The 20,940-nt window shown below is 41.0% G+C and overlaps 1 protein-coding gene across 1 annotated transcript in view; it reads left to right on the top strand.

Annotated features, from left to right (window-relative positions):
• The first annotated feature begins 3,253 nt into the window (after window positions 1-3,253).
• The window catches only part of NYAP2 (neuronal tyrosine-phosphorylated phosphoinositide-3-kinase adaptor 2), a 138,745-nt gene continuing 121,058 nt past the window's right edge, over window positions 3,254-20,940 (top strand). The window contains exon 1 of the mRNA XM_032480374.1: window positions 3,254-3,533. Coding sequence (XP_032336265.1) covers window positions 3,290-3,533 — 244 coding nt within the window. The 5' untranslated portion in view covers window positions 3,254-3,289. The remainder of the gene's footprint in view (window positions 3,534-20,940) is intronic.

Below are 20,940 nucleotides of genomic sequence, written 5' to 3' on the forward strand. Positions count from 1 at the left end.
ACAAAATCCCCCAGTGGGTCACTGGTTGTTGGTTACCTTCACTCCGAATGTCAAGTTCCCCTCTTGAAAGGAGAGCTCAGAGGCATATACCACAACTGCTGTACCAGAATGTGGTCACCTGCCTGGAAGAGGATTATGCTTCCTTGCATATTGTCGTGTAACTTACAGGGTTTTCCTTTTGGAGGACAATCTGTCACCACCACAGTGACATCAAGCTTGGCCATGAGACTGGTTTTAGCCAATGAAATGTGAGTGAAAAATTATATGCCACATCTGAGCAGAAGCTTTAAGAGACACTGTGTGTTTCAGTGAGTACTTTTCTCTCCCTTCTGTGAGAACATACCCCAGTGGTGGCTAGATCCTAGAATGAAGACAGCATGTGGAACAGAGCCACGGCTGATACAAAGCCAACCCAAAGATTTCAAGCAAGAAATAAACCTTTGTTGTTGAAAGTCATTAAGAATTGGGGATCGTTTGTTACTCCAGGATAACCTCACAAGATCTGACTAATACATTGTACCTTTTCTTATCTGTGATATTTTGCATGGTCTCTGACAAGCCTCCTTTGTCCCACTTTCTGATGATGAGTCTCCCTGGCTGTTTCTCACAAACAGATGTCTCCTCATCAACGTCTCTAACTGCTGTTCTTAACATTTCTGGCGGGGGGGCAGGGGCAGTGTCTCTGGATTGGCTACATCAGAAATAGTTGGATATCATTTTTTAAGAAACAAACTCATCGGTTACAAAGATTCTGATTCAACAAATATGATCTGATAGTAGTCCTTAGTATGGGTCCAAGAATTTGCATATTTTAAAAACTCCACATGGTCCTATAATAAATTCAGAAATTAGTTGTGTGCTATGTTCCACAATCTTCAGTTTGCTTTGGACTAATTGTCTTTGCTGGTCTCTTGGACCCAGCTGTGCCATAATCTTTATTGCTCACCACTAGCCTTAAATAAGGGCCTTTGTACCCAAATCATCCTGAACCATTTCTTCATCCTGCATCCACAGCCTGGGCAAATGAAACTTGTACCCAAGACCTGCTATTCTTTAAATCATATGTTGCATTTCTCTTTGGAAAAAGCATGTGTATGTGTGCATCTGTGTGTGTATATATTACATATATGAACAAAAGGATGAAACTGATGCTGGAAAAAATGTAATTTTGAAATGAAGCAGCAGAGCTAATTATCTGTCTGGGAAAAACAGCAAGGCCCTATTTAGGTAAAAAATAACAGAGAAATTGCTGATGCAATGGTTCCTAGTAAGTCTCTCATAAATGCCTGTGTGCATTAACACATGCATGAATCCCCTCATGTGGATTTGATATGTGAGAGTGACTGTCTACATAAATTCCCAAGTACCTTTTGTTCAGTGGTAGGGTAGCAGAAGTAAGGAAAAGACAGGCAAGATAAGATGATTGAGACAAAGTTAGAGGAAATCAAATATCACAATTATCACCAATCAATGGTAAACCTCCCCATTTTATCACATCCATCTCCACCTCCACGACCCCATTTTGCCTTAAATTCTTAACGAGTTTTTCACAAATCAATCCATTTGAGTAAGCTTCTGGTAAATTTCTTGATTGATGTTCTTGAAGAAAGTACGGAAAATGAAATGCAGAAAACCACTGCACAGATTTAGGACGCTGACCATGAAGATGTGGAAACCTCCACTTAGCCATTGGCTTGATTTCATTCATGCTTCTGGATACCCACTGCTCTGGTTAGTACACTGAGGGTCCTTTATTTATTTTATTTTTTCCAGAGATAGTCTACCTAGTATCTGAATATCAATTCAAAATATTCAGGAAAAAAAATAAATATAAAAACCATTTTTGATTAAGCAGCAAAGTTGTGATCAGAATTAAATGCCAGAATCAAAGTCTCATGTTCTTGTTGGATCCTTTCTGACTCTATTCACAATGGTCATAGAATTGTCATAACTCCTTAACTGAAGAGGGAAAAAAGACTCATTTACCGTTATTGTTCCAACTGAAATCTAACATGTATGACGAACATTATAGTGACATGAAAGCTACGATGAAGAGCCAGATAAATTAAGATTAAAAAGAAGCCTAAACAAACTCATGTCTGGAAAGGTAGACTCAACAGGCTTCCAAAATTCATATACACAGAGATAATGTTTACACTTCATACATGTCTAAGAAAATTAACCAAATAATTTCTAACAGTGCTTCATTTTGTTTCTTCTATTGGTGAATGAGCATAAGTGTGGAAAACTCTAGAAAGATGTAAGAACTCACATTGACATTCATGTTCCTTTTCTTCATAAAAGAGTCACCATTACATGATGCATCATAGAGGAAGGCCCAAGAGTCATTTCCTGTACGATGAGCTGAATTTCAAACTGAGAGACAGTTCTTATATATTTTAAATTTTTTGTTCAAAGTTTCCTACGTAAAATTTAAGAGTCTTACATTTGGAAACTTTGCATACTCTGAATATTTATGAAGTATTTCGAACTATTCCGGGATCAGGTGATATGTTAACGACACCTCTTCATGAGATGTTGCTATCTTATTATACGAGGCTAATTTATTAGTAGAACCAAGTTACTAGTGTCACCAAAGGAACTCTGGAAACCTAAGAGAGATGGACAATTCCTTTACTGATTAAGCAAATATTTTTCCTCTTTCTTCCTCCCTCCCTCCCTTCCTTCCTTCCCCTCCCTCCCACTTCCTCTCTTTCTCCCCTCACCCCCTGTATTGGTAACAGAACCCCTTTGTTATTGTGTGTTTCGTTTTCCCTCTGAATTAAGCAGGTAAAAGTAGGGAGGATTTTGATGCAGTGCAGCAGAGGAGTTTCAAGTGCCCACTTGACCTCAGTCATGTGTCAAAAAGCAGTCTATGTGTCATTGTCATGGAATTCTTGTTCACTTTTCCAACCACCGACAAGATTTACCTCCAAGCAAAGAAAAGCAATTGAAGATGTGCTTTGTGGTAGCTTCCCACCCCCACGCCCCCTTTAGAATACTCTTTTGAGAGTATCTGGATACGTAGATCAGGATTTCTGGTTATAATCAAGTTACACTTGCTTGACTGTCCTATTGAATGCAAAAGTGCAGAACATTTTCATGCTAATGCAAGCGTTTCCTCACCAGTCTAAGGTTAAATTGTGACCTAGCCACTGTTACAAACATGCTCGTCCCCAGGACCTGGCACAGCCTGGCTCACTCCGCCCGGATTTCGTCTCTCTCTTACAGCATCGGTGGAGACGTGGGGCGAGGCCACGAGGGCAGTTACGTGGGCAAACACTTCCGCATGGGATTCATGACGATGCCCGCTCCCCAGGACAGGCTCGCGCATCCTTGCTCCGGCGGCTTCTCCGTCAGGTCGCAGTCGCTGCACTCGGTCGGGGGCACAGACGACGACAGCAGCTGTGGCTCCCGGAGACAGCCACCGCCCAAGCCCAAGCGGGACCCCAGCACCAAGCTGAGCACGTCGTCGGAGACGGTCAACAGCACAGCGGCCAGCAAGAGCGGGAAAGGCGCCGAGCGGACCGAAGGTAAAGCCCGCCTCCGCCCCGGCCGGGAAGGAGGTTTCAGACCCCGTGCTCGGGTCCGCGTGCTAACCCGCATCTGCCTTCCCCCCGGGTCCCATAACCCTGCCTCCCCCTCCCTGAAGTCTTAGGAAAGAAGAATCCTGGGGGATGGCTATTTATTGGGGTGTTGTCCAGTGACAACCCCCAAAACGTGTATCATTTGTATCATTAGAAAGGAAAGGCGATATGTGAGTTTTCTGACCCCCTCCTTAAAGTTATGAATAGTTAGGAAATTAGTTTGCCTGGAAATAAATCTAAAATTTATATTTTCTTGCTTTTATAATTATTAACTTGTATAATTATAGACATATTATGTGATTATGAGGGGAACCTTGTAATGAGGGAAAATATAAAGAAGAAAAATTTAGAAATAATTTTTTTTTCACATTTTGGTATACTTCCTTCCAGTGAATATGGATTTATGCAGATATGTGTGTGTAGTATATACACACATGCATTCATGTATGTATGTGTATATATATATGTATTCATATCTCTACTTCAATTTCTGTCTTTTATCTTTTTTTTAATTGAAGTATAGCCAGTTTACAATGTTGTGTTAGTTTCTGGTGTACAGCACAGTGATTCAGCTATATACATATATCTATATATATATTATAGAGAGAGAGAGAGAGAGGGGAGAGCCATATATACATACATATTCTTTTTCATATTCTTTTTCATTATAGGCCATTACAAGGTATTGAATATAGTTCCCTGTGCTATACAGTAGAACCTTGTTGTTTATCTATTTTATATATAGTAGTGTGTATCTACAAATCCCGAACTCCCAGTTTATCCCTCTATGCCCCCTGCCCCATGACCGTAAGTTTATTTTCTATGTCTATGAGTCTATTTCAGTTTTATAAACAAGTTCATTCATGTCATTTGTTTAGATTCCACATGTAAGTGAATCACATGGTATTCTTCTTTCTCTTTACGGCTTATTTCACTTAGTAGGACAAACTCCAGGTCCATCCATGTTGCTGCAATGGCATTATTTTATTCTTTTTTATGGCTGAGTAGTATCTTCTATTTCTACTTATATTTTACCTCAGTTATGAAATACATGCATAAAATATATCTTAACCTCCTTGCTGGTCTATGATTATAAGTTAGGTCAGGTTAACCCCAGAAGTCACCAGCTCTTTAGCCTTGCTTGAAGTAAATAAGTTTCAGCTTTCCTGAGTTTTTTCCGAGGAGTCCCTTGGTGGGCGAGAAGTCCCAAGTGTGCTTTGATACAGACCTGTTCGGAGTTTTGTGCATCAGGTGTGGAAAATGCTTCAGGGTGTCCAGTGCTGCCAGTGGCCAGCTTGAGAGCATGGCTCTGCCAGGTCCCATAGTGCTTCCTTACCCTGTTTGTCCCTGACATTCTTCCCGACTGGCTCCCCTGAGCCCACAGTGTTCCAAGGTTCCCAGTGGCTTGCAGCAGAGAGTGGAAGGCAGGTGGTCCTTTCCTCAACTGGGCAGGTTGCTTTGTCACCTGGGCTCCTGGGTCCCACACGAAAGCTCCCTCATCCTCTCCTCTCAGCCTTCCACAGAAGCTCAAACCTAGTCCATGAGATGGTTGCCCATGAGGCATGTCCCATCTCTTCCAATGCCCTCATCTCTCCTTTCTCCCAAATCGGTGTCCAAGTGCCTATATAGTCAAAAACCAAAAACTTCATAGCCTATTGAAGAATACAAATAAATTCCTGGAGATGGAGTTAATCCTTGCATTCTACTGGGAAAATCTCCACTTAGGCTCAGGTTTTCCTACTTCACATATATGTGAAAACACATCATGAGTATATGTGTGTACGTGAGGTGAGTTACATATGTGAATAACATGTGTATGCATATTTACAAAATTAAAGTCCTAGTGCATAGAATCTTGTGTTTTGTATTTTCCCTTATTTTCTTGTGACGCTTTCCATAGCATTCAGTTTGTTGTGGGGAACACCATTTTTAAGGAAGGGCATGTGCATCGTGGTGCTTTATTTAATCATTATCTCTTTGGTGAATACTTAGGTTGGTCCCGTGTTTGTTTTGCTACAATGAATGGCACTGCTTTGAATGCATGTGTGTGTGTGCGTCTGTTTATTTGGGTAACTCTTTTTACTGTTCCTCGGCTGCCTTGGAATAGATCAGAAATCTGATCCTTTATTCTCATGACTCAGGGTCATCAGTATGTCTTTCAACTTGTAACACATTGATGTTTTAGAAACAATTTCAGGTGTTTCATTTACCTGTTAATAAGCTAAAGAGCTCTAGAGTAAATCTGCCTTTTGTAAATTTTAAATGTTGTTCCTAAGTTTCCTCTGATAGTGATACGTGGTGCCTTTCATTTTTCTTCATATTCTGTAATCCTGTTTCCAGAAGCAACCCCGCTTCTATTTTTACTGCCAGAAAACTACATAATTGATTACATTAGATTGTTTTCAAAAGCAGATTACTAATTTAGAACAGTGGTCTCAGAATGATGAGGGTCTGAATATACTCTAGAATGATTCAAGAATAAAATAACCATGTGGCGGGTGTGGGGTGGGGGGATTGTGTAAAATGAAACAGCCAAGACCAGCAGCCAGTAAGGAGTGTGTTATCGAGCTGTGTGTGAGGTTGCTGGAAACATTCCTGGATGCAGTGTAATATACATGCCTCAGAATAGCCCTGCCTCCGAGGAGGGGACCCTGGGGTATTCAGAGTGGACACATGTGGAAAATCATGACTGTCCCACAGAAGAAACATTTGAGTGGTGATTTGGTTGTCTTAAAAATATAAGTGATAACCATTCCTTTGAGATGCTTGAAGAAACCAATTCCTGAAGTAGAGAAGCTCAGAATTCTTCCAGATCCCTCACCATCTAAAGATCTAAGGTTCTAAACAGCTAGTTATCAAACAGAAGACAGCAGCTCTGTTATCTTTATTTCTTCTGAGGACAGAAGAGGAGACAGAGACTAAATTACAGCAGCAGCAGAAAGTCTTATCTCAAATTTGGAAAACTATGGGCAGTGAGATTTATTAAACACTCGGTTCAAGTTCAACATCTGTCCTCAAAAGGAGCTCTAAGGATGGGGCGAGGAGCCTTCAGCTGTAGTGCGTCTTTGTGGATGGTCAGTGGACCAGACGGACTGTTAAGATCTGGTGCAGAGATGGTCGACTTCTAAGGAAGAGTGATTCTCAATGCAAATTTCACCTTCTCTTCAGAACACTTAATCAAAAAGCAATTGAAAAACTGGATACATTCAAATCTCTTCTACCAAGTTATGACTTTAATAACAGGAGAGAATCAGGGCTTAGTTCAGAGATGAAAAAATCTTGAGTCTGAAGGCGTGCATGCATGTGTGTACTCAAAGCCAAAATTATATAAATATGTAGATTGTTCTTTTATGAATTCTCAGTCCTTTATCATTGTGAGTTAACTGGAGTTCATTACGGAGCATATGTTTTCTTTACAATCTTTCTAGCTATCAAAATTATAACAAAGATGAAAAATGACTTTTATAAATCTTGGTCTGTCTTTTCTTTTTACATTAAATGTCAGCAAAATCAAAATATTGATTCACTGGCATTAGAATGATTTCCATGGTAACCAGCTTCTATTTAAGAAGAGGATTATGACTTCCCTGTGGATAAAAGTAAAACAGAACTGGACTTGCAGCAAGACAGCTTTTCAGAGTAGGAAAAATATATATACAGTTTAATGATGAACACACACATACAAAAAATCACATACTAAGAAAGTATAATTCCGTTTTTAAAAATTATAATTCTGTCATATTAATAAAACACATTTACTATTTTATTTTAAGATCTTTTATAATAACACCTTTAAAAATTTATACACTGGAGAAGGTAAACTGGTAATAAATATGCAAAAAATATTTTAATTTCCCCTTTCTATTGTTCCATTGTGATACCTGCTTAGTTTGAGGAAAGATTAGATGAAATAAGGGAGTTAACTAGAAAGGATGAGAGGCTGACAAGCTGCGTGGGTCTCATGTAGGATGCAGAAAAAGCAGGGACCGTACTAACTCACATCCTCCATTCCCATTGCTCAGGTGAAGGCACATCCCATTTCTCAGTAGCATCATTCCTAGAGATGCTCTGTGGTGCAGGCAAAAGAGGCTATACTTAGACTCTGCGGGCAAATGTTGACTTTGGGCAAGTGATCTAATGGGACTGTTTCTTTAACTTTAAAAGGATTACAAATCACTGAAAACTGATCACACCCTGTCTCCCTCACAGCCTTGCAACAAGCCAGAGGGCTGATGCCCACAATGGTGCATGGTAAAAAGAAATTGCTATAAAAGTGTAAGTTAATACAATTTTAAATGTGTACTTACCACCTATGAAGAGGCCTGAATAACATGAACTTTGGGGTTAGTGTAGCATCGATATTCAACATAAATAGAAGAGAAAAATAAAAGCCATACAGATTCACATTCTACATGGTAGGCTTAATAATTTTATACAATGACCCAAATAAACAGAGAAATATCCTCCAAGTATAATAACCTTTTAATAATATTATGATATTAATATATTTAGTATAATGAGGAAAACATATTTTTACTAAACTTCAAGTAATTCCACACTTCACACTCCTTTAAAAACATAACTAAGTATTTTTGAGGTGTAATTGAGGTATAACATCATACCAGTTTCACCACTGTACAAAATGGTGACCCAGTATTGGTGTGTATTGTGAAATGATCACAATAAGTCAAATTAACTTCTGTCACCATCCATGGTTACACATGGTTTTCTTGTGATGAGAGCTTTAAAGAAGTAGCCTCTTAGCAACTTTCAGATATGCAAGGCAGTCTTATTAGCTGCATTCACCATGTTGTACATCTCATTCCCAGGACTTCTTTATTTTATAACTGGAAGTTTATACCTTTTGACCCCCTTCACCTATTTTGCCCAGCTGCCAAAATGAAGTTCCATTTATTTTATTTGATTGATTGATTGATTTCTATTTGTTTTAAACTCTTTTAACAAGTCATTTCCAACTCAATGTATGATATTACTTCACGGTTGTCTACTTACAAAGCAGTGAAGAAATGTGCATGTGTTGGGATGGTTTTTCTGGTTTCTAATTTTATTGTCTAGAGATGTTTGGTAGAGTCATATCTATGAGTCAAAAATTGGGATACTGCGGGAACAGTTGGAATCACGAACTGTCCTTAAAACTTGAACCATGTGGTTGTGCCAGAACCAAAGTAAAGCCAAGTTCATCAGAGGGTCACCACCTTCAAAACAAAACCAAACATAAATGCCTTTTGTTCAAGTTTACCAAACAAAGTAGGTTACAGCCTTCAGCAACGCTGTTTTTCGTGCCACCATTTATTCTGCAGATACTTTGAGCACCTACCTTGCTGTGCTGGGGAGTCGCTGGTGAACAGTGATCCTTTCCCTCACGTTACCCATGCCCAATTTTATTTCCAGTTCTCTGGCTCAGCTTGTTTCCCTCTATCCACGTCACGAAGCAAGCACTAATTTACAGGAATCTTTTCTAGAAACCAGAAAATCTGGCATGACAACCATGTGAGCATCTTCCATGTGATTAGTTGTTTAGCTCTGGAAGAAACAGTTAAAGGTATTTTAAGAATGTGTTTTTCCCTCAAAGAATTTTTGCTTCTCTTTCATTGTTCCGTGCTAATAAGTTAAAAGTGTCCGAATCTGGTTTTGTGCCAAGGTAAAGCTTCTAAAGCAACCTTGGGCATTTGAGGAGAGAGGAGGAGAGACAAGTTCAGTATGCTTTTTTTTTCTAATTGAAGTATAGTCAGTTACATGTCAATTTCTGGTGTACAGCATAATACTTCAGTCATACATACACGTACAAATACTCGTTTTCATATTCTTTTTCATTATAGGTTACTACAAGGCATTGAATAGAGTTCCCTATATACAGAAGAAAAATTTTTTTAATCTATTTTATATCTAGTAGTTAATATTTGGAAATCTTGAACTCCCAGTTTATCCCTTCCCACCCCCTTTCCCCCAATAAGTTTGTTTACTATGTCTGTGAGTCTGTTTCTGCTTTGTAGATGAGTTCATTAGTGTCTTCTTTTTTGTTTTTTTAAATTCTACGTATGAGTGATATCGTATGGTATTTTTCTTTCTCTTTCTGGCTTACTTCACTCAGAATGACAATCTCCAGGTCCATCTATGTGGCTACAAGTGGCACTATTTTATTTATCTTGGGGAATTTACAGGTTTCCCAGGTCAGAATTTGAGTTTGGGATCCTGAATCAGCACCAGTCAGGGCCAGCCAGAAGCTTCATTTTGCTATCTCAGTGACTAGCCTAGATTTCTGGCACACAGGATACTCATAAAAAAATGTTAAGACTGTTTCTTTAATGACTCAGCGTGACATTAAAAAAACATGGGCTTTAGAGACAAACAGACGTTGGTTTCATATCAGTGCTGCCAACATTTAACACATTCTCTCTCATGGCCTCATTTTCCTCATCTGTAAAATGGGAATAGCAATATTGCTATTCTAAAGTGGCAGGTGGAATCATATCCAAGACTTTTATCCAGATTTCCACACTCCCTGCTCTACTCACCATGTATATTTCCTGGAACTGACACACCACTGGTGACCTGAAGATGGAGGAACCCATGTGGCCAGGAATGTGGGTGGTCTCTAACAGTTGAGAGTAGTTTCTGGCAAAAACCAGCAAGGAAACAGGACTTCAATCCTATAAGGAACTGAATTCTGCTAACATGAATGAGCTTGGAAGTGGGTTTTCTTCCAAAACCTCCAGACAAGGACCTAGCCTGGCTGCCACCTTGTTTTCAGCCAGGGGGACCCTGAGCAGAGAACACAGCCATCTGGGTCCTGGCCACGCCCAGACTTCTGATCTGTAGAACTGATAGAGAGGTACTGATTTTTCAGCTGCTCTGTTTGTGATACCTTGTTCTATAGCCATGGAAAAGTAATCCATCTTATCAAGTTGTTGGGCATCTTATCAAGTTGAGGTAAAATCCATGAGCCATGCACATAGCTTAGAGCCTGGAGACTAACAGATGCTCAGATTACCTGGCCATGCTTCCTCTCGGCCCTGGGCTGTGTTCTCAGCGGCCAAGACAGTGCCAGTGGCTTTCCAGACTTCCTGGGCCAGACCTGGAAAGTAAACAGAATGAAGGAGGTTTGGAAGAAGCTCCAAAGAGGACATTTTAGTCCTCTTGAATGTCTGCTTAGCTCTTTCAGAATTTGTTTGGATCTTTTCCTAAGAGGGCCCTTCTTTTCTCACCAATGGTTTTTTCCTTTCAAAGGGCTCAGCAATGGCTTTTCAGTGGTGTTTTGAATGACTCATTTAAATGACTGCAACTTGCCTGCTTTGTGCCTTGTTTTTTCACATAACAAGTGGCTCTTGTGCTTCACAGTGTGCTTTCTAGAAGTGTTCAAAGCCCCACTTAGCCCCAGACTCACACAACTCGAGGAACGTGGAAAACAAGCTCTCGAAATTGGCATCGTTTTGGCCTCAGGCAGCAGTCTAGTGTGTATTCTTGTTTGTTTTATGGGATGAGATGTGGGGAATTGTCATCGAAGGCCCACATTCCTGGATTTCTCTTTCCAGGTTGACAGAATCAGAAGCTGCTAGGCTTCCTGGTATAAAAGCCATCTGTCAAACCAGACTGCTCAGGCAGGGGTAGAGTTGTACGTAAACAGTGTGTGATCTTTTCCTGAACGTGCCCTGAGGCCCATGAATGAAACAGTTTGTGAGTCAAATCATCTTTCTCTCTGTCCCTGCCATGGTTGTTGATTCTAGTCCAAAGAACTACCCTGCCTTTTTATGGCTCACCCAACCCCCTTTGAGTAACAGTCTGGATTTAGCCTCATTTGTTTCAATATCTTAGATTCATAAGAGGATTTGCATCCATGTTATTGGCACAGATGAAGTCTTCCAGGAGAGACCGATAAGCCCAAGGTGTCTGTTGTGATCAGGGCACTGATTTTGAAGGTGTTCCATTGCTGTACAACAAGCTGACACCAATTTAGTGGCTGAAACAATACATGTTGATTATTTCACAATCTCTGTGAGTCAGGAGTCTTCTCAGGGTCTCCCAAGGCTGCATTCCAGGTGGGTCCTTGTCTGAGGCTCAAGGTCCTTTCATGCTCATGTGGGTGTTATCAGAATTCATTTCCTTGTGGTTGTAGATCACATGGTTGCTTAGTTCATTAAAGACAGAAGGAAAGAGTGTCCCTCCCTTTGATTCTCTCCCTTCAGGGAAGGCTTAGGTCTTTGTTTAAAGAGACCCTTTCGATGAAAGCAGAATCAACTGATTAGGAACCTTAATTACAATTGGAAAACCCTTTCACCTTTTCCCCATATACTGTAACTCCATCACGGGAGTAAGATACCATCATCTTCACAGTCCTGCTTACACTCGAGTAGAGGGAATTATACAGGGTGTAGGAGTCTTGTGCACCAGTCTAGAATTCTGCCTACTCAGCATATATTGCTTTCCCAAAAACTATCTAGCTACCTGATTAGATACTTAAGAAGTCAGCTTGTGGAAAGTTAATTAGCAATGTAGGAAGTAAACTATAATTCAATAGAATAATATAAATATCACAAGACATATAAATAATTGGTAAATAAATAGGGCAAAATATAACTCCTTTTCTCATTTTTTAATTTGTCTTTCCTTTTTTCTATGTAAAGGAAGTCATTCCTGATGTCAAATGCCTGGTTTATTATTTTTGAGTTGAAAATAAAATCTCATTTCTTTTGGCCTCAGCTTTATATGGAAGACATGAGAAAATATACTTCTCAGTCCAGCAGCTCCCAGGACAACGGCATTCTGTTGCATAAAGATCCAAGTAAATTATTGACACCAATGTGGTATAAATATAAAAAGTAGTAGTGTGCATAAATGTCTACTTGATCTTCATTGCTGATTTTCCTAGCTGATGAGCTCTTTTGTTGACTCAGTGGGTTAACTTAACCCAGCAGTCACTGTTCCCTAAAACACCAGATGGATGTGGGCTAGATAATACACAGCATCTTTGATATGGCAAAGATACTCTTCAGAGCTTTGGCCTGTTGGTTTCTCCAGAATTCCAGCATTGTAGGGATTAGCAGTGGTAATTAATACCAAGTACCTTCCTCTCCTTTGTCTACCTGTTGGGTAGCATTTTTATAACAAGTAAAGATGAGACTACACATTCCCAAATTTTGTGACTTCTGAATTGCAACACCTACATTTGATGCAGGAAAAACGGATGTGGGGTATGAGGAGGGCCGTGTCCCAGGCTTCGGTTGAGCCCCTGGGATGTGCGCCACCAAGTGTGGGACCTTGGCTTTGGGCAGGAAAGAGTTCAAGAGTAAGCCACAGTTGAGAAGAGGTAGATTTTTTTAGAGAGATACATCGAAAGGCAAGAGAAAGGCCATCCATGGGGGTTGGGTGCTCAGATTAAAAGTAGATACACACTCCATAGACAGAGTGTGGGGTCTCCAAAGAGGGAGAGAGAGGGGACTGTAGCCACAAAGCACTGTGTTGCCAGTTTTTATGGGCTCAGTGGCTTCATATGCTAATAAGTGGAAGGACCAGTCTAACTAGCTTGGGGAAGGGGCTGGGATTCCCAGGAAGTTGGCCATTTCCCACTCTTTGACCTTTTGTGGCTAGCTTTGGGACTGCCATGGTGCTTGTGGGCATGTTATTTACTATGTTAATTAATTACAATGGGTGTATAATGAAGCTCAAGATCTGCTAGAAGTTGAATCTGCCACCATCTTGAGCCTCAAGGCCAGCTGGGGGTTGACTCTTCCACCATTTTGATGTTAATCGCTGTAGCATTCCTTGAATGGCTGTGCCCTGCCCCCTTCCTGTCTCACATCAATTTCCAATTAGGTGTCAGTAGACCTCAGAAAGCATGTGCCCTCCAGTGAAGAAGAAAGTACTGAAGGGAACCCTCATTGCAAGTCCCCGTGGTCTCTGTTTTTGTCTGGCCTCAAATCTGGATAGAGATTTATTTCTTCTTTGCATTTATATGGAAGCATTAGGAAGTAATGTAATAAATTCTTAAGTTACTAAGATTTTGCAAGAAAACTGAGGGAAAAGAGTTGATAGCCTGCCTTCTTTAAATGATCTCTATCTCTTTTAGCTCTCTTCTCTGCAGAACCATCACCTCTTCTCTTCTCTAGACTTTAGTCGGGCCCCTACACCCTGAAGATAACAAGAGAATGTCATCCTTAAAAGGGAGTTCAGAGCCTTCCTGCACTGACAGAAGCATGCTCTCTGAGAGTTAACCCAGCCCCTTCCCAATCGTTCTAACCCGAGTCGGTGTCTTTCTGAGAGTATTTCTGATTAAAAAAGAAAGCATTTTCTCCCATTTGATTACACAAAGCATTTGATTTTTCACCAAACAGTTAAAATGTCGTTTTTAATTTTAAGAAAGTGCATGATTTCCTCTGTACCCATACTCTGCATCTCACAGATTTATCAGTAATGGGCAGGAATCTTTCCAGTGGGTGAACTCCCAAGGCATGTGGGAAATGGGATTAGCTCATTTCAGAGGAATCTAACTTTGATACTAATCTTACCTATTGCTAATTTGTCCCAGGGGTCTCCTCAAGACACAAGCCTGCAGCCCTCCTTCTTTGTTTACCTGGTTGTACAAGACTTTCTACATGTCCCTGCTCTGTGATCTCAACTCTCATTTGCTCCAGATCCACACTTTACTGCGGACTCCACCTTCACTGGGCCACTGAACCCAGTCTTGGTCCCCATCTCACTGGCTTTCTTCTATGCCTGTCCTTTGCTATTTCTCTTCAGCATTTTAGACCACTGATCATTCCTGTGTTTCCTAAAGTCTCTCTTTCTCTGTTTTTCATGCACGGTGTGGGTGGTGGCTCTTGTTCTTCCAGATTCCCAAATGATGACGTCTCCAGACTCTGTCCTTGGCTCTCATCTTCCACTTTAATATTTGTTGAATAAGCAAGTGATGAATTCTACACACTCTCCGAATGTCTGACTGCATCTCTGGACCCACACCTATCTGTAGATGTCACAGAGTCTTCAAACTCATCATGACCGTAGACTCAGCAGTTTCCTCAGGGTTTCCTATCTTGATACTCAGTTTAGAAATGTGAGGGCCTTATCGGTTTGCTCTCCTTACCTCACTCCTGGCGTCTCATTAGTTATCAAGTGCAGCGGGTTCTGCTCCTCAGCCTCTCCTGTCTGACCCTCTCCATCATGGGCACTCTTACGCTGCTATCTCAGACCAGCGTCATTTCTCATGAGGACAACTGCTCGGGCATCTCACTGGCCCCATGAGTTGCCTTTTTATGACTTTCAGGGAGGCTTTTCTCCTAGGCATGTCCAACCATGTCACTATTCAGCTCATGATTTCGTGGGACCGTGTCCTGTTCTTCATCCATCTGATCAAAGCACAACACTTGAACATAACCATCATCTGACCCCTGCCAACCTGCAGAGCCACGTCTCCCACCGTTCATGACTCTCACAGCATTCCCAAACTGTATCACTGTCTCTGAACAAGCCAAGCTTGCTCCTGCCTCTGTGGCCTTGAATGTGAAATCCCCTCTTTCTGGAATGTCTTCTCCAATTTAGTCTCTATGGCAAATTTCCACTCAGATATCAAGATCGCAGTGCACTCGCTACCTTCTCTGTGATTACGTTTGGAAGCACATTTTTTGTGTGTGTGTACTTTGTGTACAACTCCAGTTCTATACTATTGGTTACATGGTATTCTAAACATTTACCTACTGTTGTATCCTTATGAGCCTCAGCACTCCTTAAACACGCAGACCTCTTCTTTTGGTCTTTGCACCATGCCTTCCACAGAGTAGGGCTTAATGCTGAAGACGCATATTTTGAATAACGTGCTCTTTCTTAAATGAGTCTTCCAGGAGACTAATTGCTATGAAGAGTTAATGCACTTTCAAGAATCTTCAGTGTAGAAAGAAGTTCAGGCATTTGGAGAGCTTAGAGGAAAAGCGTGGTGATTGATGACCCTCAGGGAGCAAGTGTGTCGGCCGTCCATCCATCACTCCAGCCCCAGCTTTGTTTACGATGCAGTAACCACTCTGAATGATTTAAAGGATGAGATGGTCTTGCTTGCTCTTAGGTTTGTGAAACCTTATAATATACTTCCTCCATTTTTTTTTTTTAACAATTCTGAATCTTGGTACGTCCACAAATTAATTACAGGTCGTGGCAAAGAATACTCTTGACAAGGATGTAATGTGTTATTGGCACCATGTCCCTTTTAGTTTATCTTCATGTTTTAAGTCAAAGAACAGTCTGCTTGTCCCCTTTAGATAAGGTTTAAAAAAAACCCCACAATTTCTCAATTGAGATGCAACAGAGAGACTTCTTTCCCTAGAATGTCTTCTGGAAGTCAGTTTTAAGCTTTCCTATTCTTACAGATTTTAGCGTTCCCCTTAGCTATTTATGTCATAGTCTTAGAGGTCAGGTATGTTCTTCTAGATTAATTCTGTTTTTCTATTCTGTAGGCATCCAGCTTCTGAGCGGTTCTTCATTCTGCCTTCCAGAAGAGTGTGTCAAGCCATTTTTTAAGGCAGAGTGATTGCCTGTGTGCATAAATCTTGCCTTTAATTGACCTCAGTGAAAGCACATACTTACTGTAGAATGAGTGCTTCGATTTTATGGCCCTACGCCTGTACTGAGAGTGTCTATAATATGCGTTGCTTTCTGTGCTTTTGCTTGTTAAGTGGGAGGGCAGTGATTGAAGACAAACTCTTTAAAATTTTTTTTTTTTTGCTATTAATATGTATTCAACTAAGTTGATTGTTTGAAGCAGAACATGGGAACACATTGCCCTTTGGAAATCTCTGCTTCTTGACAACTCCATCTAATGAGAACAGCTGAAAATTAAGAGGAATTAAAAAAGAGCTCAGTTTAGGGAAGCCAAACTCCTTCTTGCACTAAAGCTCATGGATTTTACAGAATGTCAATTGCAGCTTTAAAAAAAAAAAAACTTATAAATTTGTTACTGGAAGCAATGGATAAGCATGGGAAAAGGGAGAGCAAGGATTGTTTTACTGATGCTAAGGGTAGAGAAACCAAACGTGAAGAGTTTATATACTTAGTATCAGTCAAAGAGCACCGCTCTCTTAAAAGGCCTTGATGCTAATTTGCCTCCTGGTATTTTCAGTGTTGGTGTGATGGCCCTGAGGATGTCATTAGTCAACAAATACTTATTATGTGCTATGTGCAGGGCACTGTGCTAGGTAATGGAGAAACAGGAAAGGTACGTTATCTCCCCTAAAAGACATTACAACCCAGAGAGGGCCACCGCTGATTAAACAGGCAGCCATGGTGACGTGGGACCAGTTCCCTGGTGGGGGATGTGCAGGGCCTGTTGAGTGAGCATAGATCAAGGGCACCTACCCCAGCTAGGAGTCAGGGATGGCTTCTCAGAGGACATACTGTAAAGTGCTGAAAATAAGGATGCAAGGTATTTTAGAAATATCCCTTATAAAAATGCTCAAAATGAAAAAGTGCATTGCAAGTGAATGAGAATGTTCTTCCTTCCTCCAGAAAATGTGACAAAGCGAACTGAGCTATATCCTTGTGCTTTCAAATAATTGAGGACCCACAGTCCATATAGAATCTTTATTTGGGGGAGGTCAGTTGTTTATTTTATCTTATAGAATCTCCCATCTCTCTGAAATGTGAAGGGCTGGGTTACCTTTAAGAGAAAGCCGAGAGTACCCAGAGATGTAATTCAACCTGAGATACTCCCACAGAATACACAGACCTCGCACCCACGTGTTAAGTAGAAACAAGAAGACACGAAAATTATGTCCCTTGCCTGTTTTTATATGTTTCCATTTTATTTCCTTTCTCCTAACTGTGTCTGGATAATCTGGCCATGATTGTTTATGTGAGATATAAGCTTGGGGGAAAAAGAGGAAATGTATGTTCTATCTCTGTGCCATCAGATCATGAAGGCAGAGCCATACCCATCTCTTCCTTAGCTGGGGTGCTCTCTTGTATTTCTAACTAAAATTTGGATTTCATTGTCTGTAGGAATCTTTGTTTTTGCAACATATGCACACCAGCTTGATGGTGAATCCTGGATTAAATATAAAATTAATTGCCACATTAAAAAAATAACTGAGTAAGAAGTTGTTGATTTGGTGCAAACACAAAATGAATTTGAGAGTGTTGAAACCCAGTCTTATACGGTGGTAGAGCAAAACCTGTGTCTTAAGGGCTACGCATAGAGTGATAAACAACTTCTGTAATTTGGAATAGAAGGATTCACATCTTTCTTAGTCTCCAAAGGATATGGAAATATGCTGACTGTAGCCACTAAAAATAAGTTAAATTTCTCCAACATGGGCCAGTATATTCAAAGAGGCAGCTGCTTGTGCTGTATGAGGTTATTCCCTCAATGAATATTTATTTGAGTACCTACTATGTGCCGGACACTATTCTAGGAGTTTGAGATACATCCATGAGTGACTTTTGGAAAAAAGATGCATGACCTTTGAGGGATTTATATTCTAGCAGGTGGAAGCAGTTGATAAACAGTAGACGTGATAAATCCATAAATTAGCTAGTATGTTGGAATGGTTTACGTGCTATGGAAGGAAGAATAAACTAGAGCCAGGCAAAGAGATCTGAAAGGCTGGGGCACATTTAAGAAGAGAGAATAGAAAAGACTTCGTCCTGATGTTTGAGCTAAGATACTGGATCGATCTAGTGCCAATGAGGAGAGAAAAACCACACAGTCATGTGAACATGGAATATTTACTGTAAAGAATTATTACCTATAACTGAGGATTACAGTAACAGGGGATGAGCTAGAAAGAAGTAAAGAAAACGGCAAAGAATACAGGATGAGAGTGAAGAGTGGTCACTGGTCCTAGGGCTGAGATCGAGACCCCCAGCCAGGACTGAGGTCCGTGCCTCATTGGGAGTCATAGTGGTGGATTATTGGATGGCAGAGACATCGCAGTGGTGGAATGGCGTTCTTCTTGACCGAAATCTTCCCTCTGGAACTTGCTGAAAAACCACCCTCTAAGGCACTGGGGAAAGGTGTTCACCGGAGTTTCTCATCAGAGGTACTCCACTGCTGGGGGCTGGAGTTGTTGCAGGCAGCCGATGGTTTTGGGGTGTTTCAGGGGGCCAAGTGCTAGTGAAACTGCATGCTCTGCAGCGCAGGAGCGAGGTACGGGAAAGCTACCTGAAAGGCAAGAGCTGGCCCTGGAACCAGGAGGTAAAACCCTTTTCTGCTGTAATGTCTCTCCAGCGCCCTCTACTGACAAAGCTTAACGTTGTGCTAGATGGCCCAGGAGAAAGTATTCAAAGGACCGCGATCCCTTGTCAGAAGCAGGAAAAGAGGATGCGATTGGAAGTGAGAAACACTCAGTCGATAACTTGCATGGCCAGTAGGGCGATAAGGATGTGACTTAGGAGGGTAGCTCGAGATAGAGTTTCCCAAAGGGAGAAAACAGTTGCTGCAAAGACCCAAAGGCAGGGGGTGCAGAGGAAGGAGGGCGGTGTGGGTGGGGAGAGCGTCGCGGGTAAAAAGGGAAGACCAGGCAATGAGGTCAGAGAGGAAAAAGGGTGAGACCCTGCAGAACCTTCCTCTTAGGCCGTCCAGGGCTTTGTGTCCGAGGGAGCCCTTGCAGGTGGTGGAGCAGAAGAGCGGCAGTGTACGTCTGAGAGGAATTTGTGGTGACTGTGGTGAGGATGGGCCCCGAGGGGTCGGATGCAGAATCAGGAAGACCAGTCAGGAGGCCACTGTAGTGAGTGAATCAGATGAGGGAGGAGGATTGCTTAGAACAGGGTTGCTTAGACCAAGGTGGAAGTGGAACTGATGAGAAAGAGAAAAGTATTACCTTTCTGGTTGGAAGAGTTACTGAAAATCCTACCTCCATTCCTTCCTTACCAGGGCTATAGATGTAGTTACGGACATAGATATATCGAGGTAGATATAGATATCTGGATATATTTAGGGTACACTTGTCCTATCTGTGAAAACTTTTCCTTGCGAAAAGGATGCTAGCACCCCATATAGATGAAAACTCATTAAATGTGGGCTGCTGATTGCATTTACATTTTTTCCCTTGCAATCTGAAATGTTGTGAGCCAAGAACGAGTTTCCATAAAAGATCTATAGATGCTTAAATTATAAACAGAGCAGCCGCAGCGAGTTCATCAAGTAAATACACGCAAAAGGTTGTGTTTAACGTTCGTGTTTCCAAAACACAAATTCTGGTTTAGAACCTGTAAGATAACGTTCTAAGGGCCCGCTTTGAGAGCTGCCTGCAAGCCCTCTAAGGCTGCACCAGCCTCGCTTTTCCCACTCAGCCCAGGCTGGGCCCACAACCTGGAGCTCAGTGTTCCCTCTGGCCGTCCGAACACACCCACTCCGGGCCCCGGGCCATTGCTCCTAGCTTTGTCTGTATTGAAGAGCAGCTTACTTTGCTAGGGCCCTGGGAAAATGCCTCACAGTCTTCATACTCCTGCCTCAAACCTCTTGGAGGGACGGCTTACCCAGGTCCTCCCAGGACTGTGTTTTCCCAGAAAGTAAGCACCTTTTTTTAAAACTGAAGTATAGTCAGTTACAAGGTGTCAATTTCTGGTGTACATACTACTCAGCCATAAAAAATAATAAATAAAATCATGCCATTTGCAGCAACATGTGTGGATCTGGAGATCATCATTCTAAGTGAAGTCAGCCAGAAAGAGAGAAAAATACCATATGATATTACTCATATGGGGAATCTAAAAAAAAAAAAAAAGACACTAATGAACATATCTACAAAACATAAGCACCCTTTTTTAAAGTGCTCCCTTCCACAGTGTGTTGCCACACTACGCATTGCTGTTTTTTTCTGCAAGACTACCTTCCTCTTTGGACTGTGTATTCTTAAAGGCCTTACTCCTTTTTATAGTCCTACTAAATTTCCTGAAGCATGATATGCTTAATAAATACATATTGAAGTCGACCTTTATTGTTTTGGAAATAAAGTTGTAAAGATTAATGTTAAATCCACTAATTCGAGATACATTATCTAAAAATAGTTGAGATAATTCTCACAAACTAATTTCCACTCTTCCATGCCAACTCAGGTCTGTGACCAGTAATTACTTACTCCACTGGAGTATTTATTGAACTGGGGAGTAATTCTTTGCGATATTCAATATTAACTGTGACATTTTCCACCCCTACAGGTACAATAAAAGCCACACTTTGTTAATAATTTTAATATTTTTTCATATCAAGCACAATTATTTTCCATTAACTCTCACACTTCCAGAGACTATCACACTAAAATATGAAATTGTTTACAAGGACTAGGACTTCCTAAGTGAAATATGATCCTATGAAATAGGATCATGATATATAAAGTTTGCATATACTTTTATT

The sequence above is a fragment of the Camelus ferus genome, chromosome 5 (assembly GCF_009834535.1).
Source record: "Camelus ferus isolate YT-003-E chromosome 5, BCGSAC_Cfer_1.0, whole genome shotgun sequence".
NCBI lineage: Eukaryota > Metazoa > Chordata > Mammalia > Artiodactyla > Camelidae > Camelus > Camelus ferus.